We start from the raw sequence: 27,469 nt of genomic DNA, 5'->3' as shown, positions 1-27,469 counted from the left end.
ATGTCGTCACGCCAACAAACGTGACCAAAATGCGACACTTGTTCGACACGACACGGCACCGATATTTTCGCCGGATGATTATTTAATATAAATACGTGCGGATGATTGTTTTTCTACTTGTAAAACTACCATCGTCGGTCGTTAAAATAGGACAGCGGTATCGTATATACATAGGTGAGTAGTATTATTAATATTTGCTCGCTTACATCAGTGCCGCGTTTGACTGACAGACAGCAGAGCGTTTAGCAATAGTAGATAGTACCTATACAGTATACACATACACATAGACAGAACATATGTGTGCGGGTTATAGGGCCATAATATGTGGCAGAAGCGGACCCGATCGAATCGAAAGATGATCCTATGAACGTTGCCAGCAGCTACTATAAACGAGGCGTTCAGTTGCGAGAACCGGCTAAAAGCAATTTTTGAAAATTTTCTTCACAAACAACGAATAATTTCTTCGGATGACCGATTTTAAAACCGACAAAGATTTTGCCAACACGGTTTGAGATAGCTGTTATCAACTCTTAGGTAATATTTTGATATTCAACAATAGGTGTACATATACCGTGTAATACAGTGTGGTCACTTAGAAAAAAAAAAATAACACAATTTAAAAATATTTTTTCAGCTGGTTTTCAAACTAGATGCCTTAAATGTACATAAATATACATACACCTGTGCTTTTGATCTGCGCTGAACGGACTAACACTACGCTGCTGTTTGTGTATTTTTCATCGTTATCATTCAGAGCACGTCTTAGAGAAATGAAAAAAAAAAAGATAGCGATCCGAAGAAACACTGTCGTAATGTAGCGCGAATATATTTCGAATTCATATTGAATGAATTTTATATGAAAAAGTAATTTATTATATTTTCCAAACGGTCGTTGATAAACGCAAAGCTATTTGGACATTAAAATAGTATTATGTTAATTTTTCTTATTTTTTTTTTTAACATTATTGATAGGAGCCGAGAAGTATGCGCGTTCAAGTATGAATACAATCGGTGGACGTGCAACGCGACGAGAGGCGGTGGTCTAAAGGTGTATATAATAATAAAAGGAAAACGGGGAAGAAGAATATTAAAAAAAAAAAAATATTTTTTTTTCGTTAAATTTAATTCGACGGTTTGCCAAGTACGCGCACCAACAACGATTCATAACGTTCGCTAATGATCGCTCTCTTCTGGTCGTTCATCTGTTAAAAAAAGTTATCTGGCATCGTCGCAGTAGTAGTACACACGCATAGGGTACAGGACACCGGTTGCTGCTGATAACGACCTATGCAAATGATTCATTGCAAAAACGCAAACTCTCCGCGGGACGTTAAAAAAATACAAAAATAAAAGTAACGACAATATTATACTATTATAATCGTACAAATGAGAAAAACGATTTTCTCGGGCCTGCGACGCACTTGCCCGAGCCCGACTTACGTTCCCCTCAAAAGTATAATATATTTAAAGTTGGCGCGAATGGCACCGTCGTTTTTAACGATACCTCAAAGCGCAAAGCGAGGGTCCGAAAAATATGATTGTCATATCAGTGTTGAAAAATGTCGGATTGAACCACAGCAGGGCCGCACAGATATATTGTTATTTGTGCATTTTGTTTGTGATATGCACACAACTGTGTGTCGGTAGGGTTTCTCCATTTGTCGACATGATCAATGTTTATGCGGCCAAACAAGCCTGGCGTCCGCGGTGACCGGCGGTTTTGATAAATATGGATGAATGTACTGTTGTTGCGCCGACCGACCGTAAAATACTTGGGCAAACCGTGTTTTTTTTTCCACCCCAAAACACACTGTTGCGAACGGAATACAAAATAACCATTGAGCCTAGGACAGTGTCCTCGTCAGCGCCACTCACTCTTCTTCTTGTAAGGAATTCTACGCAATCGAATAATAATAATAAAAAAAAAAAAAAAAGACACCTATAAATTTTGTTTTGATTTTTTATTGTCTACATTTAATCTGTACAAATTTTGTACAATAAATAAAATTTCAAAAAAAACCGCGTGCATAAACAGTCGGTTGTAGACTTGATGTGTCACATCAGCCGCACAATAACGCATAATGCCAAATTGTAATTTAACCAAGTGCCTATACAAGCGTACACGAAATAAGTTTAATTAATGAACAACAAAAATAAACGTTGAAAGTATAACAGCATTAACTGTCAAGAGCTCAGCGTTTTTCCGATAATATTCAGTCGAGACGAGACAAAATTCAAAACCCTTGTCTTGATAACTTTGTACAAAAAATTAAAAAGATCAATAGTTTCGTTAAAAAAAATTTTAAAAAGTGAAGTGTAAAAAAAAATATTAATCGAGTTCTTTTTCATACACTCTAATCATCAGTTTCTACCTCGCTGAACGATTATTAAAAAAGGTAATTTTAGTTTTTACGCCAAAGGGTAAATAATAATGTATCGAAAATAAAATGGTATTATAAGAATTCTGTATTAATATTAGTTTTGTTTTCCTATATTTTGTGATCTTAAAACACCTAAACTCGTAAAAAATAATTTTACATATAAATTTTCATTTTTTAAATGACAAAACTAACCATTTAATTGTTTTTATAAATACACGACGACTAGACTGTAGTCGAAAAGCCTACAAAAAATGTAATCATCTAAGCTGGAAATAATTGATATTTTCAGTTATGAAATAGCTGATGACAATCATCCAAAAGGACGGTTTAAGTATTTTGTTTTTTTTGCCTTTTTAAAAAAGGTCGATTTTCAATTTGTTCTCTACAGAAAGATAATACCTAAGTAGTTTTCGGTAAAAAAATATAAGGCGGCTGTCTGTCTATAAGGTATTAACTCGGACGTCAATTTCAAAATGAAACCAGCGGTTCGAATGACATTTAATTAAGATTGCTTTTTTTTAATTATCTTTTTAATTTATACAAGAGGAATACACACCCGAGGCCCGACCTGAGTATCGATTGACATAATTTTTATTTTTTTAAGTATCGGTTTTCCGAGAAAATATATTTCATTATGATTTTGTATTATTATTATTACTAGGACAATCGAAAAACGGCGATGATGATAATAATAATTATTAATGCCGCGTTGAAAATAATATGAACGACACGCCAAAGAATAACACAGACAATGCTAGTTACGTCAAAATGTCGTGATTGCGTTATACCTGTAGAATACATCATGGGACTAAATTATTAACAACATGTACTCGGTTGGCTTTCATAGTTTGCGCGGTGTAACAAAACGGGAATATTAATGACGAATAATATTATTATTATATTATTATATACGATTTACCTGTTCTACTGGCGCGCGTAAATTATTCCTTAACCAGCGTTCGCTTTTAAATTGTATAAATAAAAAAACATTAACACAGTCATCATACTAGTTTGGTTTTATTCACAAATATTGTATAAGTGTACTCGACCGGCGACATTTGCCGACAATATTGTCATTGTGTTTACAGGGTGATCAATCTGCGATGTAAGACACTCGTTTTCTTAGAAAATATGAATATTTTGAACAACGAGACACAATAGAAAATGTTTTGAGATAATGACAGACAAGCGGGATATCAAAAACACAGTATCGGCGACAGTGTTATCGACGGGGTTAATGGTTATTATTTACTGGGAAACTGTCGTGCTGCTGTTGTCAAAAACCGAACGAACTCAAATCTTTATAATGTCATGGCGCAAACGAAGAGATTGGTAAAAAAATTCAAAATTCAAACCCTTACAATTTTCATCCACATATTTATGGAGCTAAAGACGTATGTTCCCATTTGAAGAAAACGGAAAACGGATAAAAGCGTCACGCCTTAAAACAAGCTCGTCTTCAACTGTAAATCCGCTAATATCCAAACCCAAAGGTATTTAATCGAGTCGTCGCCAAATATATCAGTGGGAAATAACATATTTTGGTTATTTTCCTTCAGTCAAATGCCGCTTTTGAAATTTCGCCGGTCAAACCACCGTAGACGGTAGAACAGACTTTAGTGGGTTTGTTGTACGAAAATTGTGAAAACGTTTAAACGGTCTTAAAATGTTTTGTTGGAAAGTGGATTTCGAGTATTACAACAAATGGCGATATTAGCGAAACAGTATTCAAACATTTATTTTATTGACATTACATTTTTTCAAGACTTACTAAATATTTACCACTTCAAGTATTTTCCAGAGCTTTATTGAATTGACTTTTAAAACGGTAACGTACATATTAATAAACTTATTAAATAAGGAATAATTTGTTGAGAATGTTGACTGGTCTATAACCAGTTTCGGATATTTAATTCATGAGGTAAAGTATAGTATTATTCTTACCTGCGCGCATTACTCTACCGCACTCCACCTGTACTATACTTTAGTACTTTTAAATGTAACTATCTAAAACTGGTTATCGACCAGCCAAAGACATCGACATGTCCAGGTAATTATTCTTAATTTAAAAAGTTAATTAAATATAATATACGTCACCGTTTAAGTTAAAAAATTGTATAAAGTTTTCAATAAAATAAAAAAAAATAATCGTTTGATTATTGCCTAATAATATTGTAAAATAACATAAACAAAAGTGTTCCAAAAAAGAAAAACTTTCAAAATTGCAATTATTTTAAGAGACAACGTCCGTTAGGTACAGGTACTAGTGTCACAAACAATTCGGGGTTGTCCAGGCTCCACGCACCGCCGCTCCCCCGCGTGCCTGGTAAAACCGTCGTGGCCGTCGGGAGAGGAGGAGGGAAAATTTAGCGGTATTACAAGCTTTTACGGGGGGGGGGGAAGGGGGCGTTCTTCGGGAAAGGAAGAAGAGGGGGAGGCGGAATAGGTACACGACCTGAGGCTAATATGTTTACGATGATAACGAGTTCCCCTCGGAAAAAAAATCCTCCCCACAACGGTCGTACGCGAAACAGACCCGACGGGTTTTGCCGGAAATCGGCGAGCATGGCAATCGATAATCGGGGTGAACGACGCCGAGCTCGCCGCCCACGCCGCAAACTCTCACCTCGACCCCGTCGTCGTCGTGGCCTACCGTCGAGCGCGCGCGACCGTTCAACAGGACCGACACCACGGTGTCACCTGCCCTCCTCGGGTTTGGCGCGACGGGGTGAGGGTGGAGGGTGCTGTGACAGGGGGGGGGAGGAGGTACACCGGTATTTGGCGCGCTTTTACAAGCATTTCATTTGGTCGCTCACCTGCAGCAGTCGTGGAACGTGTGTGTCGACAAGAGTCCGAGTTGATTTTCGTGCGTTTGGACGTTAAAAAAGGTCTGGTATACGAAAAAAAAAAAAAAAAAAAGAACGTGTGTTTTTTGTTTGTCTTTTTAACGGCCTTGTTTGAAAATATTATTATTTTCCGAACGGCGGCAGAGGTCGTCGGCGGACAGCGGGTACCGCGGCGGCTGAGGGCTGAGCAAACGACGGTGACGGCAACAACAGCGTGCCGCAACAACAACACATCACCACCGCCGGCCGGTCGGTCGATATCCGCGTACAACCACCGGGCGTCGTCTAATCGTCACGCACACACGTCGGACAATATACGAATATTGTTTTATGGAAAAACAATATTAATTATATTTATAATTTTTTTTTTTTTATATACAAATTTACAAATCACACACACACACGCGAGACACGATGGCAGCGGGTACACACTTGGTCGGGGTCGTAGAACACAATAAGGAGGGCAAAACAAACAAACAAATACAGCTTATATGCTATTGTGAAATAATTCACCACGACGACGACGGTGACGGCGGACGCGATTCGGGTTTGTCCACGACGATAGACGCGGCGACGGACTAACGACACACTGAACGCGCACGCCGACCGTTATTACGGGCACACGGACACCGCGGAGGAGAACACTGGTGGTGGCCAGGCGCGCCGCGACGCGGGTGTTGCTGGCGTTCCGCGCGGCGGCGGCGACTCGCTCACCCGGGTCCTCCGCCTCCACCGCGCCGTCCGACCGACAATGGGCAGCATCGCTCTGTGTGTGTTTGAGTTAGGGCACACCGTTTTTTTATATTGAAAATAACAGCTATTCAAATTGCAATATTATAATAATAAAAATATTATACATCGGCAGCTACGGATAAAAAACCGACTAGAATTGAAAATAAGAACCCGTATAGATATTGCGCGAACATATAATTTAAAAAAAAAACGCCCCGCAATACAATAGAGTAGGGTCACGGAGGGCAAGGAGCGTATTGAAAAATTCAGTGATATTCAATGATAATTTTAATATTGATCCGCCCGTTTTCGGATACAATATGATTAAAACAGCTCCGAGAGTAATCACGGATGGCAAAATTGTATACGATTTCCTCTTAAATATGCGTACCCAACTTGAAAGCTTCGAACTACAATAAACTTATCCAATAAATACTGACATAGCATATTGTGTTGACATCGATTTTGCATCTTCAATTGTATTTAAAAAAATCTTAGTTTATTTAATCGTTTTTCTAAATTATGTTTACACTTGAATTAATTTCGGAATTTCCCTTAGTCGTCGCTTAAAATTCCAATTTAATCGATTTAACGAAAGTTCACAACATCGATAAAATCGTTGTAATAGCAAAAACGCACTTAAAATAATTGTAGTTTTAGTATTAGGGTGGATAAGATCAGAGTCGATTATTTATCTTTCTATAATAATTCGTTGATGTTGTTGTCCGTTCGTCATAATCGTCAAAATAATAAAAACGTTTTACAGAGACCTGTTGATTAATTCACACATACCGGCCTGGAAAATTAATAATGCACAGATGATGTGATTCCTTCCCTTATTTGGGTTTATTTTTTTTTAAATAAATAATTCGCAGTTTTAAGTTAAAAATATAGCAGCCAGGAATAAAAAAAATAAAAAATACAACAATTATAAGTTACTATTCTCTGTTTTATTTTTCGGTCAATTAAATACCAATAATAAGGTACGGTTTCTGGTCTATATTATACTTGCTACGCAAAGAAAACGTCATTGTAAAAAACAATATTTTCTCAGCTCCGCATCAAAGCCAAAACTATAATTTCTAATACAATACCTATTGTGATAAAGCGTGATATGAGGTTGACATATATTAGACAAGTTTATATTAAGTCTACCAGCAGTCCTATTTTCAGGTCCACAATCAGTAAACTATCCCTTTGACACAAACGTTATAAAGTCGTGTATTTCTGGAGTTGTATTAATGAACGTGTTTTAATCACTTCTACTTAATACGACACTGAAAGTTTTAACGACAAAAAACGCTTAAATTTTCACTAAAAATACCAGTAAAAAAACTAAACTTATTTGTAATGGTTTTACAAAGTGTTTATTTTTATACGGTGTCTGTGCTATGATAACTTTTACACTACCAGGCTAAGTTTATTTTTAACTTCGTGAATATAAATTAATTACGTCAATACGGAAAAGATTAACGCCGTTAAAACTAATTAAATAATAAAATTAACACAGCGCATCGTCCGTGATTTTATACCGTTAAACAATTATTTATTATACCGTTTCAAAATAATGTGATAAAATCTACTCAATAATGTAAAGCGACGTTTTCAATAGGCCACCATTTTTTTATTGGTCAAACCTCGAAATATATATTACCAACATTGTAAAGTGTATTTAATTTATTACCTTAGAGTTATTGTAGTCATCCTCAACGGGAGCTTCTTCTACTGGTGTGAACCTTAAGAAAAATTCCTATGCTCATTGAATAGATTATTTTTGTTACCAAAACAGTCCATATTTCTAAAAAAAAAAAAAAAAATAGTTTTAGTTAAAAAACAAACTAAACATATATGTAATATATTATAAGTATCAATATCACTGGGTGATCATAGTAGAGGGGACCAAAGATATAATATAGGTAAATTAAACAATTAGAATATTGAAAATAACATAGGTACATAAAAGATATTTTATAAATAAAAACAAATGACTAAAAATGTACCAAATTACTTTAAAATTCAATTAAAAACTATAAGGTATATCCTGACACAAAACATAATAACTAAGAGTTAAAAAATAAATCATACAGTCGTATCATAATAATATTCACTCCATTTAGATAAAATAAAATAAAAAGTTAATGTGCTGAAAAAATTATGTTATAAATGTTGTAAATTTAGAAACTATAAGGTGCATGATTATGTTAGTTTAGAACGGCCAAAGTTAAATTAAAAAGTTTAAATGAACATAAAATTCATTAAACGTTTTATAATGACCAGCTTTCCTATTATAAACTTAAATGAAGTCGGTAATTCAATATAGGCTTTTAATTGAACCGAGGTAACTAATTATTTAATTAAATTTTCCGTTGCAACGTAGTTAATTGCCAAGTAAGTTATTTTACAAAACCAAATTAAAATTCATTTTAGCTTGCTCAACTGTACTCGAAAGCAATCAGTTACTAAAACTGCTAAAAGTGCAATAATCAGTACTAAAACCGTATACCTACGGTAAGGAGGTAACTTTTAAGGAGGTTACTCGCCGGACATGTGTAGAAAATCGGAAACACTATTTTATTGGGGAACAGACTCAGTTAAGTACATAACTAATAAGTACATATCTACAATCCGTATAGTTCTTGTAATTTGTATAAAAGTGCGACCACCGAACAACAAACGTAGATTTAAACAAAACACTAACGGGGAAATGATAACAATAAAAGATATTATAAATAATAAATAAATAAAAATTACAGTAATAATAGGAATGTGTTAAACCAATACATTTGTGTAAACTGCCACACACTGTCAACTCGTGTTAACTGCTTTTGTATTTCAATAAAACGTCCCTTTCGAGAGTGAATAAATACATGTATTGGATATTCACACTATTTTCTTTTTATTTTATAACTGCATTACTATTGCCATCTGCCGGAACCGAAGGGAAACTACATACTTGAACTGCAATTTGCACCTGAGGTAGGATTTTCCAAGCTTTGCTAGTGTTCGTTCAGCCGTCGCATAGAGAAGACGTTATGCGTAAACGGTGTTTGTCAAAGTCGATCGAAAATCCGCGACGAGTCAATAATGTGAAGTAAGTGCAATGAGGCGATTATTCAAAAAGCATAAAACAGAAGTCGTATGATGATATTCTGGTCGGTTCAAATATATTTTTTATTAGAAGCCAGAAAAACACAAAGAATTTGTACAGGAAGACATGTACGGTCTGAGGCAGACCAATCTGTATCGGAGCGTTATTTCAATCCTATATCAATAAGTATCAACGCCGTTAGCCAAATCCATTATAGAAATTGTGAACACATATTTAAAAATTTAAAAATAATTTGTGCACATTAACTATGTTTAACGTGTAAAAATTACAATCACTTGTTTGGCCGATGCGAAATATTAGGGTGTTCGGACTTAATTGAAATTAGCAGATTTTTTTTTATAAATACTAGAGGACACCCAAAGCACCTCTGACTTCACTAAGGCCTAGGATGTTCCAACAAAATTATAACAAATCAACAATGATTGACTCCGCATTAATGTAAATACAAACGTTTTAAGAATGATATAAAGTATGATGATAAAAAATAATATTGTACAAACGAGTCGACAACCCGGAAAAAATAAAAACTTGAAAACGATAAACTTATTGTTTGGATTCTTAAGGTAATAAATAACTATGCAATATATGCGTTTCGGGTATCTACTAATAGATGCCAACATATCTAGATTTCCCTATATATATTCATAATATATATCTTCCCTGGTTTTTAGTAAAAAAAAAAACATATTCGATGACATTTTATACTTATTTCCGACGTCGTAATAACCCAGTGTATGAGATTGTTGAAATGTTAAGCTCTCAATTATCAGCCTTGACTCAAAATTTAAACTCTTTCAATAAGACTATTAGCCATAAAGGACTAAAATAATTAATTTTTAACAATGGTTGTTGCCAAAAAAAAAAAACAAAAGTTTGCGATTTCAAATATCAACGCAGTAATTATGACTCATTGCAACAGGGAACGTCGTAAGCAAAACAGAAGGGGGCTGGCTGGCTGGGGAGCGTTTGTTGTTACAAAGTTTGTGATTTCAGCAAATACTTTCTTTTGCATTTGAAATGTGTTACAGTTAATCCGAGATGTATACTGTGTCCAATTAAGTAACTCGAAAAATATGTTACACTTAGTGACTTTTGGCGAACGAGCTAAAAGTTTTCTCCGAGAGTTTGTTGTAACAAAATTTAATTGTAATTAAAAAAGCTTAACTTTAAAATATGATAAACGCGGAGGAACGGTTTTTTTTTTTAGAGCCGGCTCTGTGTTTGAAATTTCAAAACGGTCAGGTTAGACCGTTTGGAAATACTGGAATTGATTTTGATGTGTGTGTGTGTGTAAAAAAAAGGTAAAGCATACAACAATGTATATTGTTATGATAAGTAGTAATCGGGACTAGCCCTTTCGGACCCCGAGAACGGATTTCAAAATAGGAATATACACTGTCGGCAAAGGATCCGATTGGACTTAAGCATGATAATAACGACTTTATAGTCGGGGGAAGAGACTCGGGTCGTTTTTCATCGCCAATACAATTCATATGCCCAGGTATTATATTATAGGGGACGGCACAGGGCGGTGGACGGTGACCGGATTCTCGGGTCGTTATACCGCCTTAACGGCAGCCAAAGCGTATAAACCGTTTAATTCGATAAGTGCCGCACACCTTTCCCGCCGGCCGGATTACCCCCTTTAAATGCGCATCGGGGGGTGGACGTTAGAAGGCGACGAGGTCAAAGGGAGGGGATGGCAATCGTAACGTGTTGCTCGGGAAAAAGTAAAAAAAAAAAAAAAAAACCAAATAAATAAACGTTTTCCATTCGAAGCATACACGCGCGCGCGTCTACTCAAAGTAAATCCGGCCGCAACAGGCGTCAACGGTCGCGGCAACCGACCCGAAGCGAAGGCGGACGCGGAATGCAAATGCGGTCTCTTGGAACCGTCATCGTGGAGTGTCTAGACTAATATTATGAAAAAAAAAAACTGCTGCCAAAATCATTGGCACACGGTATTCTCGAAAAACGATAAATAATTCTACTTATGCTAGAAACGAAATCACGAGAAAACCGTAAGAATATAAGTTGCTACAGACAAAAAAAAAAGCCAGCAAGACCGGGTCGAGGCACAGCGGAAATGGCAGTGTATCATCGGGGAATCGGGGAGGTGGTGGGTTTAGAGCAATTACTGTAAACCGAAAGTGCTTCAATCAACTTCGAATAAACGTTTCGGTGCGTTTAATTTTACCATGTTTACTGGTAAAAATCATTCTAATGTCTTTCTTGGGCGTTGTTCTTGAGTTCGAAGGGAAATGGGTAAACTTTTTAAATGTATTTAAGGCACGATTTTTAATCCATTGAGTTGCTATACGAAGAAATCGGTTCGGCGACTTACAAGATATGTGGGTCCAGACACAAAAATAAAAACACATCATTGTAAAAACAATACCTTCTCAGCTACGCATCAAGGCTAAAAATCTCTTACCAGCTGCAAAAGGTATAAGGTAAGTTCGACTGATAACAGCGAAAATAGTCAAATTCGACAATTTTTGAGTTCTAAAAGTTAGAACCGATATTTTGAATTAATGTTTGAATCAAACAGTGTTCATGAAGTTGCCAAGTAAAACTTGCTACAATTTATGAATTGTAATTTTTGTGCAAACATATATATGTATTAAATGTATTTTATGTATTAAAAATATGGTAAAAAGCGTTGTTGAAAAACTACTATCCAATACATGTTAACAATGTGTTACAATTCGCTAACAAAATAACGTAACTTGTGTAATAGAATGAAAAAATACAAACTACGTGACTTTTATTATTTCTTGGTATGAATAAAGGCGAGCTTAGGTATAATCAATGTAGATCATCAATAGTTCTTAAAAGTTAAAATTAACATTTGTATGCACTAGTAACCCATTCATTGGTATGCGCTAGTCAAATATCTCTTGCTAGTTAAATATAATAATATAGAGTGTGCCAATTGTCATTGCACATAATATATAAAGTTTGCAATATCCCTAAACGACCTATTAAAAAAAACTACACTACAATAATAGTTTTATTTAATCGCATCTACAATTACAATTGCAAATAATGCAAATAGAATTGTAGACCGTAGGGAATGGACGGGTCATATAACAAAACAAAGAAGAGAGAGACTATTAAATTCTGATATAAAGATAGGATGATTTAAGCGGTTGTCGACCACACGACAGAAGAAGCGCGTCTATAAAAAAATATCCAACAACCTCTAGACACAGTATAGAATATTGCCCTCTTTCTGTACTTGATCATTTTAATTATACTTGAAACACGAAGATTTTAATAAAAACAAGTTTTTAATTAAAGTGGAAAATTTTTCAGACATTGTGTACTATCGATATACGTTGACAAACTAAAAAAAATATGTCAAAAACCCATTCTTCCAAAAAGGAAAGAAACCTATTGTTTGTTGAACTGAAAGTAGATCTAACTTATACGATTGTTGGTATTAATAAAAAGTACAAGTGGTCGCTGCTCGCCGGCACTAGTTTTTGGAACACGCATTATTTCGGTTCGTGATAATTATAGAGAAACCTTAATTGCAGTACATTATGCACAACGGTGTAGTAATTTTCTTACGTGCAAGATAAGATTATCAGATTAGCGTGGCGTGTACTTACTTCCATAATTACTACATATATTATGTAATTTTGTGTACTACCAATTTAAATCCAACAAAAATAACGCCAAATCTTGATTGTTTTTTTTTTCATGTTAGAGACCTAGTTACATGTCTTCTGCTCATAATATTAGCAATTATAATTGTACCTACTCTTGCAATCATTTTTTTTTTAACTTTACTAAGCTATCGTTTATTTTGAACAAACTCGCCAAGACACTGTATTTGATCAACAATCCCAATCTTTATATGAAGATTTCAGAACATCTATGAAGTGTGATCTATGATGTGTTAAGAGTGAGTGAGCATTATTCATTCACGAATTATTCGACATTTTCGGATTTTATAGATTTTCCCACTCCACGTTTTACCTTAAAATTGAATACATGTTCACACATTGTGCTAGGCGATATAGAACGACTTTTTCTCAACTAGAAAATTACAAAATGTTAAAACCTTGAACTGACACGTTTTTAATCAAAGTTTATTTCCGTTCTTCGGAAAATGTGCACAGAGTCGACTTAACGTCCTTTTTTTTTTCTAGTTTTCAAGTAGAATGTGCGGTTATATGACGCGACGAAAATAGCTAAAATGGGTTTCGGTAATCGAACGGGAAAATAAAAATTGAAAGCCATAACACTATTATACACCTGCCTATCCCTCGACGTCGTTTTGAGCTCAGTTGCGACCTGTCTTTGGGTAAATATTATATATATATAATTTTTTTTTTCGCCAAATCAGATTACAATGATCCGCAAACACCAATGCCGTCGTTATACCTGTATTGATTTCACCCACGCGGTATTTGTACAAACCCAATGGCAAACATTTTGTTTCGATAGGATAACCGAAAGAAAACCGAAAGTGTAATCATACAAATAGCCGGACAACACACATTATTTACACAAGTCGGTCTTTCCCACAAACATTATTACACACGAGGGACTCGCCGCAGGCTCATAACTCATCATTTCGTAACGGCAAGTCTATTATTGCTTTGGTCGAGTACAAAATAAATATATATATATATATATATATATATGTATACTTAGGCCTGAAAAAAGCTTAAAACTCTTATAATTCGCGCAACACGATATAATACACTACAAACGTTGTCCACCCTCGTGCAAGACGTAAATGCCACTCAATTTACAGCGCTATTATTGTACCACAAGAACGTGATAGCTACCCTTAGGTTTTCCACCCTTAAGCCGAGTTCGTTAAGACCGCCGTCGATTCTCTGGTTGTTTTCTAAAAAGCCTCTTGTAGTTTGGAAGTTGTGATTTTGTTGATAAACGCTCGCTCCGACTCATTCGGGTCTGAAGGAACAAAGTAAAACAGAGTGATATTTTTAAAGGAAAGAAACGATACCGAGTGAGTTTGACGGGTTCGACCGTTAAGAATGGGCGTTATAAAATAATAGTGATTTTCTTCAAGGGGCATAGAATATCATACGGGAAATATTGTTTGGTTTTCAAACGTGTGACAGAAATGCGAGATCTTAACTAAAAAATGAGTTAAGCCCACAACGAAGCTTGAGAGTGGTGTCGATAGTAAAAATAAACTGGGTGAAAATAAATCAAGATAACGTGATAAAAACAAACGACCATAAGTATAGAAGACGAAATAGGTTAAAATAAACCCAAAAAAAAATAGTCAGAACCGATTATTGCATGGTAATGTCTACCTAGGGGAAAACACATTTTTTTTCTTTGCTTAATATTAGCAATGATAATGGTAATATATACGAGAAAGAATAAGACGAACCGAATAACACGGGTTTTGGCATTTTTACGAAGACAAAAGAAGCAATAACAGTAGTAATTGAGATTGATGTCAAAAGGAAAAACAGGAAGAGAAAATTCCCAAAAAAGTCGGTCGGCGATTTAATTGAGAATGATTCGAGAACGACAAGTGATTTAAAAACAATTTAGTAAATATATTCAAAAGTGGAAACATTGCAAAAGAATTTAGATAAATGTATTAGTTTTTGTCGTAAACCGAGGTATAAACCGTACAATACACCAATGTATCAGTTTAGTTAATATAGATAAAATCCAAATAAAAAAATTTCCAGTTATAATATATCACTTAACAGAAAAACTACAACCACAATATTGAACAGTGTTTAAAACACTGTCATCCCTGATAGTAATATATTAATAGTTAATATAACAAAGGGGAGACCTTACCCATGACCACGACCCCTCCTATGGCAACTTGATTTAATCACACTTGTAACTAATAGTATGATTCATTATTTCGTTATACATGTGGTTATATTGTTATTCAGTTACCTCCTTTACTGTTTTGTAGAACACGGTTTTACTTGATAGATAGACAAATATACGTATAGATGGGGAAAATACATTTTTAAATAGTTGTTTAGTTTAATTTTTCGTTTAATACAACGTAATGCAACTCACAAATCGAACACAGTATTAGGGCACGTTATTAAGTATTGTTTTTATTTGTTCAAGTAGAACAGCTAATGTGATAGTTTCAGCAAAACATATTTGCCAAAGGTGACCACAGGTAGGGTCTCCGACCTATACCTAACGTTTATAATAAAAGGTAATTTAAGAGGTACTAAGTAATTTTTTTTTTATATAAAATATGCATACACTTGTTACTCGATGCAATTATTTTTTATTACCTACATCGGTACACGCCCACCTCTGAATATTGTGTACTATTTTTCGACATAAAAAAAAGTATAAAAGAAATTCGAACGATACGTCCAACGGACGCCGCTCGTTAACTTTGGAGCTGGTTTGACATTTATTTTTTTTAATCATTGTTTGAAGTACAATATTATAACACAAACACATTATCCACAAGTGGAATTTGGATCCGACGTCGTTTAACTGAACAACAAACAACACACATGTGTGTTTGCAGTACTCGTTACACGTTTGCCAGATAATAATATTATTATAATGCGGAAGAAACACATTATCGACAACAGTGCAGTTCGACTCGTCACGTTACAAAGTAATCCGAACTCGTATGTGACAGTGGACAGAAACCACATTAACAGTGGCCAAAAACCACTGTTTTATGACACGTTTTATTATAGGTGGTTATAAGTCTGAGCATTTATTAAAAAAAAATTGTACAATGTCTCTACGACAGATATACAGGTTGATCTATTTCACGTAAGACACTAATTTTTTAATAAAATAATTGAAATTTTGTAGGCATTTTACAGACCTTAAATGTTAAATATTTATTTTCGTTTGAATGGTAAACGTTTGATACGTTAACAGTACCAAAATTAAAATCATTCAATAAAAACAGCAAATCCATACGTCTAATAAATGACGATTAAGAATATTAATTCCAAAAAAAATGCAAATCAAAAAAATGATCAATATTGGGTTGACAATGGTCGCGACCAATAAAGTTGTGTACATAAGTTATACTTGATATTTTTACGCATTACAAATTGCGCCAATGGTAGTAGACACGTGTTGAAAACACATTGACCGAGATGGCAATTTCAGAAATTTCGGAACGGCGGCACACAATATAGTACAATAAACATAACAAATAGGGTAGTATATTATCATTGTTGTTGTTATTATTATTACATGAAAACAAAGCGCAGTATATAACAACGTCCGAGTCGGAGAAGAATGCAATATGTTGTGCAAAGCGCTGCTGGCAATGGGCGACGACGGTTGAAGGCTATTTTAACTTTGGCCGCCGGGGGTTATAAGTTCTAGTCTTTAAGCGTTGGACCGTCGCCATGGACATACACTCCGGGCCAAAAAACAATACTACTCGGTTAGAGCGTTTACCATGCGTCTTAGATATGCAGTCCAATGTCGGATCTCTGATAAACGACATCGCCTAGCGGGGTGAGGGGCAATACTCCCCCCCCCCCATTTTGTTGTTAGCAATAAATTCCGCTAGATTTTGCACCCTCCAACGCCAACTCGCACCCTTTGGCTGGTTTAAATTCATTCGTTCCAAGGAAACAAGTTGACGTTTTAATAGAACGCGTCTAAAGTCTTCACTAATGAGTGGGACTAAAAAAGAAACGTGGTATGATTTATAATATAGTTAAAAAAATCTTGTTAAAAAAAAAACGATTTTTAAGAATCTAAGAATAAGAGCAAGGAGCTAAGGCACATAGAATGAGTACACAGTTCGCAAGAAAAACGTTTATTACACGGTGTTGTTATATTATTATTTTCATCATTATTATTGGTTTTTATGAAAGTAAATTATAATTATTTTAAAAGCTCCTCAGAACTGTGATCGAAATACAAATACTCGTATTCGTTTTATTCCTTTTTGGAATTATAATTTTATTGATGAAAAATAAATCGGCTTACCCATTCACAGACAAAAAAAATAATTGAACATAATATTTTATCCTATTAGTGTATCGCTTTTTTTATTATTCGATTTTGGATTTTAATTGAACTCATTCTGGTAATTCCAAATGAACTCGCAGAGCGATTTATTTTTTAATGAATTAGGCAAAGCATCGAGTGATTGTAATTTGTATTGAAACGTTTTCATTTAAATGCACGTTTGCTGGTTTTAAACCTATGCTTAAAATAGTTAGAGAACTTTTGCAAAGGATTTACATTTAATAACTTCTATATAAAAGTACCAAAAACTGTAATAAATATTTAAAAAAGTAGTTATACAATATTTTTTAAATAAAAATTTAAAAAATACCTTTATGTACACAAATTTCCAATATAAATCAGTTTTACAAAAAACAAATACTCTTCATACGACTTTTGTACAAAAAGTTTTTGATCAATTTATTCGAGTAATAAATATACACATATGCAGGTAATTAAAAATAAAAACTTGTATTTGAAATGTACATGCAACTGTTTCTAGGAACAAATTTTGTAGTATTTATTACTGGTGTTTCTTTTCATAGTTTTTTACACAAACTTCGTATTTTGTAAACTCAAATTCAAAGTATGACTTTTACTATTTTTTAAAATTTTTTTTTAATAAAAGTTAATTCTGTTTCGAATACATTATCTATGATTGTATCATGATTCAATGTACACGTAGTACGACGACTTAATTGATTTCTAATGATCTGAAATCAACGTTAGTCAATTCGTTTAGTTCCGTCCGTGATTATGGCGCAGGACTGTAATTAATGGCATCTAATCCGTTTATGAGGAAGGGTGTGGTGATGAGGAATACCACTTGCGTATCGACCACAACAGTGGTTCTACAACGACAGCAGCTATACCGGACAAATGAATTTGTAATGTTTAAAAGGTGACGTCAAACCATAGTGGAGTATTTGTACAAAAATATCTTATAGGTTTAACGGAATTAAAATAAATTAAAAAACTATTTTTAATTATATTTTTACGCTTTCAATTCATTTTAGCAAAATGTAATATAAACATAAATTTATTATACAAATATTTATTTTTATAATAAATTATACTTTTAAATTAATTTTAACAAAATATGTTAAACATTTTTATAATATAGAATGGTATATTATTATTGTATCGTTATTTATTGGAAACCGGATACACACGTAAATAATATTACCATACGCTAGAATAGGGAATGCCAAACTTTTAACATATTATTTAAGAAAAATTTAAAAGAAAATGCCCTTAAAATGATCATTATGTCTTCTCGTACGTGTTGAACTATTGAAAAATAGTATGTTGATGGTTTTAAAAATTTATCATTTTTTTTTTTTTTTTTACTTTTAACCAGCCTTTTTCCATAAAAAAATATACTCCACTGTGCTTCGCTCGCCGTCGGGGGAAATACACCGAGTTTGACTTGACGTCAAACGAAGCAGCGAGATAACAACGTCGTTTGCAGTTTTCGAAACCGTCCTTCAAAGGTCGATGGCGAGTGTCGTTTTCGCATCAATACAACAATACGCCGAGCACAAAACAATATCCCAGATCAAGCTGCCGACATAATAATGGACATTGACGTCGGTGCCGGTCGACCGTTGTGTTCCATTAATAATAATGGAACATAATAAGAAAAACGCGCCGGAGAGAAGCGAAATTGAGGTTCACCGCTGTGCGGCTTATTGATATTCTACATAGAACTACTTGGGTTCGACGACGTCCGAGATGCGCGCCGACCTGAAGAAAAACGACACAACGCAGGCTTAGGTTTAGGTATAAATTGTTCGGTCGTGTCGAAACGAGGGAGAAAACAGGAGACGACATAATACAAATCGGTAAAAATGTAGACTACGCCGAGAAAAATTCAACATCAGATATCTTCTGATGACTTCAGTTATCGTGAGTAAATAAGTAATAAAGCTTAGCTTGGTTCGGCCCCAAAGTTGGATGCCATATGACCAAATTGACTTTACGAGAAGTCTGTATAATAGTACTTTATTATTAAGACTAACACGTTTGGATATTAAAAGAAGTCGACGGAATCGATTACTCCAATAAAAGTCTCTTGATGCGAATATAGCTCAAGTCAGTCGCCGGTCTAAGTGAACACCTAGATAACGCACACTTAGAACATAAGGGATGGGTGGAAATTATTGATTATTAGTTAAAATAGGGCAGTTTGTTGGTCTTGTCGTAAAAGTACAATAAACAATCTTGAATTCATACATTTTTACTCATCAATCCTCATTGCTTTTACCAAGAAGTTTGTGGTAAATTTAGGCGTGATTGAATTATGTCTGAAGCAACTTGGGTACCCGAACGAAGGGTTTATCTGCTAAGTCACCAGTAATTGTATGGTCAGTTGTAGATAAATCTAAGGTATATAAGTTGAATAATATTGGGGCTGCTACTGCACCTTGAGGGACTCCAGCACGGATGAGGATTATTTCAGATATGACTGAACCGATAAGATTTTATCCACCACAATGTGTACTGTTCAATCACTGGTAGAGATCGTTTAAGGATGAGTTTTTTTCAAAACGTTTGAGAAGGGCGAAAATAAGCTGACGGGTCTATATAAAAACTGGAAGAGTCTAGGTGTTCACCTGGCTGCACAAGACCGGGAAATATGTTGACTTAAGCTTAGAGTTGTAGATAAGTGTTAGAAAGAGGATGTATTTCGGGGAGGTAGTTGAGAAGCTACTTCGGCTTAGGTGTTTTTCAACCCCTGATTTACTGTCGCACGTGACGTGCCATCAATGTGGGCTCAGGACGAACCGGACGGGTTTATATATTCATTACATTAATGAAACGGTTGTACCGATTAAACACACCCACATTATAATAGTCAGCACAAGGGGGTCGGTCGCCGTAGTGGCGGCAAAGCTGCGGTACAATAATAATTATTGCTAGTTCGCCGGCCGGCGGATGTCGTTAGCCGGGAAAATTTTGCGTGTGCGAAATTACATTAAGCCCGTAATGGACTCGTGTTGAACGGTTATTAACCCTTACGGTAAGATTCTTCGTCTATAATTAACAAACACCGCCACCGCCACATATCGCCCAGCTCAATTTGCATGTATACAAAAGAGGGTCGGCCAGTGGTGTATTGGCGCCGTGCAAAATTCCATCTGACCATCGTTCCCAGTGCACAGCACACGTGCGACAATAATATTGTAAAGGCGTCAAATCACTTCAAATATATATATATATATATTATAATACACGTCATCCCTGTAAGTTGGAACCTTACCAAAGCGTGTACCGTGTTAAATAATAGTTTTTAAACGTTTTTTTTACACTCCAAATTCGACAGCAAACGACGGGGGTGGTGGTAATGATGGTGTTTGGCTCGTGGGACGCTGTCGAAGGCGTATCTCGAACGTACTCTACACAGCAATAATGTAGTAGGAAAACCACACCTAAAAATCGTTCATTAACAACGTTGTTATTACATTCAATATATATATATATATATAAACGTCGGTAGAGCGTCACGACCGACAAAAGGTTTTGCGGCTGCCAAAAATAGCAAACGGAAAATACATTATTATTCGAAATGGTCAATACTATATCATAAGTCCGACGTGTAAAAAACGCGATTCCACTCCCTTCCGAATATCGATCAGCTCCTTGCACCGGCCGTTTGGTGTAAAACAACAATAATAATCCTATACGCACCTTCCTCGGGTTCGAAAAGGTCAAATAACTTTAAGTTTTTTTTTTTTTTTTTGCAAATAAACATATCGAAGGCGTCTGCAAAAAATATAGCATAGGTTTTTTTTATGAAGTAACAATCTAAAAAGGTGCCACACTCTATATGCGTGACGCACTTTGATGAATATTGTATTCGATTTGTTTCGGGTTTACCTAAAAATGGCGATTTCGTTTTGCTTTCATCATAGACCAAGTACAGAACAGCTGTGAACGTCCGCGGCCGTTAAAATGATATAACATTAAAAAGAATCGTTTTAATTTCTCGCATCTTTTTATTTTTTGCCTACTTAAAACATAACGTATATTTTTATGCATTGTTACGACGATCATCAAGTTGTACGTAATGAAAGATTTAATCGAGACCATAAAAGCAGTTCTAGAAATGTGCGCATCACTTTATCTACGCCATTAATTCAGACCGTCAGTTTTTAACTTGCCACACAATACACCCTTTATAAAGAACGGCGCATTTCCAAAGGCATAACGCAAAAGGCAATTTCTCTTTATATATTTCTTGTTTCTTTAATAATATAACAGCCCGCCGTCGTGCGTCGTTTACCGATTTTTGTTTTTTATAGTTTCGGTTTTACGCGTTTGAATTTTTATGACTTCACTTTTTTTTACGATACCAGATTTTTTTCGTTCAAATTACATCCTTCTGCAAAAGAACTCTTTTAGATGCTTTTTCCCGAAATCGTATAATAATTTATATGCACGAAACGGTCACACATGCGACATTTTGAAATCCCAATTACAACAACCAACTCATTGAAGTACAGTCGATACATTTACATTAACTACAGTACAACACATACGAGTAAATCAATTGAAAACGGGAATTTTAACGACTAACGTTTGAACATGAAAAAGTATAATCAGCTACTACAATACAATTGTGAATTACAAAGCAGTTGCAAACCTACTTATATTTTGTTTATTAATTATTATATACCCGCCGTCTTGCTCCGACCACAAAGGATAATATTATATACCTAACCACGCATGTTTTTCTTAATTGCTTTTAATACCGATTTGTTAAATATCGACTTGTTGTTTTATTCCTCTCCCTTGAACCGTACACGCAATAATCGCTTGACGTTTAAAAATATGATACTTTGTTTGGGTATTTTAATTACCGAAAGTCGAATACCGGTAGATTTAGGTCGATTTCAGTTTATACACTTAAGAACATAACTAATTAACGACACGGGAAGTTCCAATTAAAACCATCAGCGGCCAAAATAACATTATACTACGCTACACGCGATATTACGCCGGATCAAAGGTATTGAGATGTTTAACGGTTAACCACAAGTCTTACGAATAATTACACATCCGTGCGGCATTTGTGACTAATTAAATTGACTTCAAATGCGGTTCATTCAGTTTCCATATCATTAAAACAGGCTGCCGTTTTTAAAATAGTTTTTTTGACCGGTGCCAAAAAAGATTTACGTTTGACAATTTAAATTCCATAAAAATGTTTGGACCAAAATCGTTTCGCCTCAAGTCCAATTTCACTACAGACGCCGATTTATGGAAACCAACGAATATTTTTAAAACCTTGTACAAGTAAAATCAAAAACTAAAAATATACCTAATAAATAAATTAAAATAAAGAAGGTTTTTAGTGAAATAAATGTTTAGTACACCCTTGTTTTGCTTGTGATACAGATAATAAGTACTATTAACTATTAAGGTCATAAATAGATTACCGATTTCCTTAGTATACTCGTTTTAACTTTTAACCCTGCCCATTAATGATAACCAAAGACCTTGCTAAAACACGTTATACATTTAAGCAAACGCGTTTTCTTACAATAATAGTGTATAACATCTCTTGTTACATGAGTTGAGTAAAAATTACTTTTAATTTCAAAAAGGCTCGATACGATTTTTGTCATCCACGCACAAATTATAGTAAATTTTATGTAGGTAATACACAATATGTTTGTTTATAAGTTTGCCTATTTTTGACGAACGGTATTCATTACTTGCCCGGTTTTATTGGCGGCGGTTTGTCAACGTCGGCAGCGTATCTTATGGCGGCAATAAATCGCAAACGGAGAAAACAACAAAAAGAATAACAAGAAGAACATTACGAAGACGGCTAATACGCGGCGACAGAAATTCTGAGCTATACGTTGCGCTTAAAGTAAAGAGAGCCACGTCCAAAGACTTGAGTGATGACTACCACTGCGTCGGCCGTGTGTTTTCGCCACCGCGTAGGAAAGGTCGTACGTTTTTCTAAAAACGCCATTAATCCGAAAAGGTGTCATTTGTAACAAAAAAAAAAAAAAAAAATACCAAAGAAAAAACGCGTCTGATGTTAAACTCTAAACTGTTCGGTTTTTTTTTTTTTGAGCGGTAAAACAAAAAACGGTCGAAAATCAACAGAAAGTGGACTTTGTCGGTCGTCCGCGTACACAAACAAAGCCAAGTAGCAAAAAAAAAAATAAATAGACCAACGCTCACCATTGACACACATAATAACAAAGATACACCGGGGAGGACAATATTTTTATGATACAATGAAAACGACCACGTACAAAATAATGGAAAGAAAAGGCCGACTGTGTTATTATTATTATGCGGTCCTCCGGGCAATGGCTACTTCCCCTCTCCATTAAATTGTTTAGATGTCTCAATTGGCCATTTGAAAACAAACTGACAAGTTGGAAAGGCGACCGATAATTTTAAAAATATATATTATCTAAACCAACTGTATTGCAACACACAGCTGATTTAACTTAGTTCTAAATAAAAAATTTAGACAAACGACTTTGGGTCGAACTACGTACTTTGTCCAAATGAACTCGTGACAATATTCACTTAGTCATTAATTTAGTCAATTTGACTAAATTAATCAGTATTAATCGATCTGTAACTTGTAACTTAACTAACGATATTGTATTTAACTTATAGCCGACATATAGTTGTACTCGGAAGTTAGTTTAGTTGTCAAACTTTCATAGAGCGATTGCCCAACAGACGAAAACGGATAGTCAACATTTGTGCTGTTGTGACTTGTACTATTAATTGTAAAAACAAATTTCTGTATCTTACCTATTAGCGATGTCTTTATCGGCATTCAACATAACATTTTTTTTTTTTTAAATAATATATCATAACCAATGTACATTGCTATACACATATCTTCGCAATACGCACATCATGTTCAACCTTGTCAACTCAAAAACGAAATTATTTTAAGACCAAAACGACCTTTACAAACTATATTAGGCGTACACAACCGCCGCCGCACACGAGACCCGCCGCCGGTCATTCACCCACATAATATCAATCGATATTTAATAAAAAAAAATTTTAAAAACATCTACACATAATCGTCAGTTTGAAATGTGAACTACATACGCATGCCATTAGCTTTTAGTTTACAAACTTTACAGGGTATACTATAAAGAAACCCGATTTCTTCTATTTAAGAGGACTCTACCAGTCCGCCCATTTTTAAGGAGTAAATATAGGCAATTTTTTTACAAAATCATAACATAAAGGCTAAACTGCCATGTGTTAGTTTTATAATTAAGACTCTTTTTTGGGAGTTAATTTTTTTTTCAGACTATCACATCATCTTCGACAGCGATTGAAAAAAAATGTTCATTTAAACAGAGCTACGCATAATATTCTCTATTATCGACTAAATAAAAGTCGTAGAAAACATTAGTTTACATATTAAAAATAATAAGAACTTTATCCAGGTTCCCTCGTCTTTTTTTTTTTTTAATATTATTAACCCAAAATGTAAATTAACCTAATTTAAAATTTCTTATGTAAAGGTGGCTCTAATGTGAGCCTCCTCCTCACTGTCCTGTCATTGTCTCTTTTTGTTTCTCATTGCATAATTACTTATTGTACATATATCTGTATAGATTGTAAAATTTCTAATAAACGTCCTTAAAAAAAAAAAAATATTATTAACCCCAACATTTACAATTTATATTTTATTTCTGACATGTATTTTTACTTTTTTAAGTGCTTGTATAAAATTAAAAAGTTTCCTAAAAAACTGACGAGAAAACCTAGTTTGAGTTCTTTTTTTTTTAACGGTATCAATTTTTTTTTTCTATGACTATTTCTTCGCTTTGACCTACACACTTTACCATAAACACGTTTTAACGATTTTTTTTTTAATGGTATAACGTTCTCTTAACGCAGAAGTAATAAAACTCTGATGGGCAGTACAAAATGAAAAGAGTCTCAAGTTTATAACATGCGAAAAACACTGTAGCGGAACAGAGAAATTATTGTAGGTAGATAATATACTGAGTAGACTAGTAAAAAGTATGAGTAGAAAGTATTACTTACCAGAAAACTATTTATGTTGCCTTGGACAAATAAATTACTTGTTTTTAAATGTATTTAAAATATTTACATTGTTTTTGTGGTACGCATAGAAAATTGCCCAAACCAAAAATGAAATGTCAAGGGGAGTGAGTAGAAAAGTAGGAATACCAATCCTGTCTAGCACAGGAAAAGGCAAAAAGAAAAATGAAGTTCTGAAATTGAATCAATAGTTAACGGGTATCTGAAAAATTGTTTCATTATATTGTTAATTACTATACATGGGTAAAAACTAACAATGACAACAAATTATTATAGACATGACCATCAACCCTAATCGTATCCACCCTAATACTAAAAAATTCAATTTCAGACACATTATTGTCATTTCAATGGTTTTACCGATATTTGTACGACTACCATAGTACCCATCTACAGATTTGCGTCATTATTTCAAAGTGATTTTATCACTTTCGGTTATAAAACTGTCTGTTGACCTCTCCCGCCCCAATATGTTTTGTTCCCACTATACTCCGACCCCGCTGTACTGGCTTTTTTTTAAATGCTGTTTTTTCAATAGACCGCACGCGCAGGTCTGTTTGCGGGTAAATTCAAGCCAGAGTTTGTGTGCACAACGGCGACACGATGTACACGTTTAGGTGTAGTTTAATTACATTACAATTCGGCCATAACGTTTGCGCGTCGAGCGCCTGACCGAAAAAGCCCCGTGTATAAACAACAAAATATATATTATACGAGCAGCTGAACAACTCAAGAAGTCTGCCGTTAATTGTCGTCTCGTGTTTTAGCCATACCAAGTCGTTATGTCCACACGAACACAGTCACAGCAGTGCGCTGTGTAATTCATTAGAAATAGACAAACACCACAACGGTCTCCTCGCTGCTGCACACACGAACGTTGGCTAATGACCGTAGCACCGGATCCGAATTGGAATCAGGATAGGACGATATGGTACACAGAGAGACACATCACGTCCTAACGTTATTAATAGAAACCGCGGTATCAAACAAACGAGCTCTCGGATAATGTATTATAAATGCACGACGATGTCGTTCTGGGGCGTACTCTCGTTAAAAAAAAAAATAAATAAATAAAAAAATTCCAACCGTGACACGACGTCCTATGGCTACGGCTTTTGACGGGCAACCTTTGCAAGTAAAATAGCAGCTACAAAAATGTCAACGTGTAATCGATGAACTGGCGCGAGAGAGCTCGATGGAATCATTTGCTGTCGACGAGTGTGAACGCAGAATAAAATATGCCATCGAAATGGACATACACGTCCGGACCATTTCTTACACCACTCGTTATCATGTTAGCCATACAAATAAATACACGAACGGATAAGCCAATTTGCGCTTATTGCGCGGCCGTGATCCGTGTATCTGTGTGTGGATTTGACTTATGTCACTTTTTGGCTGATAAAATAGGTGGGTACAACGGAAAATGGCAAAATGTATGTATCCGATGGCTACGGTTGCGCTAACGCTTAGACTATGAAACTAGTCTAAGAAAGAAAAAAAAAATGGCGACACGGTTTTGTCTAGATTGCGGAGTGTCCGTTCCGATAAAATGTGTTTCTCTGGTGTTAAGTGTTTTATGGATCCGAGACGACGGCTAACAGGAATCTTCAAAATGATTCCCTCCCCCCACTCTGTTTCGATAATCTCTCGGGCTAAGTCTTTTCTCGTTATCGGGGTTTTTGCGCGGCAATCTTAAAACGAAAACGCGGAAACGATCATTATGTTATATACAACGAAAAGCAACGACGAGCAGGCCAAACGAGAGAGTGATTTTAAAATAAACGACAAGATTACTGACTATGTTCCAAACTCCGAGTCGGTAGAGAAGCAATAAATGTACTTCAGGGACACGCTGAAAACTACTGATTGCCATCCATCGATGTCTCACTTACCAGTTTCTTTTGTAGAAAATCTTAAATTCACGAACTCGTTGGTCCACTAACCGATAATGTTGTTTATAAAATATGCTGTATGAATTAGCAACAGGAATCCAGGGTATAAGGGGGGCAGGCAGCTTGTCCCTGGTATTTCCTTGGCATCTTGAAATGAGAAGTGCATTTATGATAATGATCTACAGAGCACAAGGAGGAGGAGATAAATTTAGGAACGCAACGACCGCGTTAACTACTGCAAAAGGTGTAGGGCTCAGACTTCCATTTTTTTTCTCATTAGTGCACGAAAAATCACTGAACGCAAAATGACGCCATTACTCGGTAGGGTTTTTTTTTCACATTAGTGATGCCAAAAAAAAAAAAAGATAGATAGTTATATGAAATGAGGTCAAGTCATTTAACGCTATAATACTGTTTGAACTTGTGAAGAGAACATTAATAAAGGCAATTACG

General features: G+C 35.1%; 2 protein-coding genes across 4 annotated transcripts in view; both read right to left on the bottom strand.

Moving 5' to 3' along the window:
- Positions 1–27,469, bottom strand: part of LOC126834840 (neurocalcin homolog) — a 91,810-nt gene that overhangs the window by 36,495 nt on the left and 27,846 nt on the right. The gene's annotated exons all lie outside the window — the stretch shown is intronic.
- Positions 1–27,469, bottom strand: part of LOC126834839 (neuronal calcium sensor 2) — an 83,162-nt gene that overhangs the window by 28,227 nt on the left and 27,466 nt on the right. For 2 of the 3 annotated variants that reach the window (XM_050567031.1, XM_050567032.1), the window contains one exon: positions 7,644–7,757. In XM_050567031.1, coding sequence (XP_050422988.1) covers positions 7,644–7,663 — 20 coding nt within the window. In that variant the 5' untranslated portion in view covers positions 7,664–7,757. Of the gene's footprint in view, positions 1–5,197; positions 5,842–7,643; positions 7,758–27,469 lie in introns of those variants that run through there. The other variant, XM_050567033.1, reaches the window with a different exon arrangement.

Source organism: Adelges cooleyi, unplaced genomic scaffold, assembly GCF_023614345.1.
Source record: "Adelges cooleyi isolate 19-005CV unplaced genomic scaffold, UGA_ACOO_1.1 ACOO_flye_CR_arks_rails_tigmint_CR_PRNA_21, whole genome shotgun sequence".
In the NCBI taxonomy this organism is placed as follows: Eukaryota; Metazoa; Arthropoda; class Insecta; order Hemiptera; family Adelgidae; genus Adelges; species Adelges cooleyi.
This window is presented reverse-complemented; position numbering and strand designations above follow the sequence as displayed.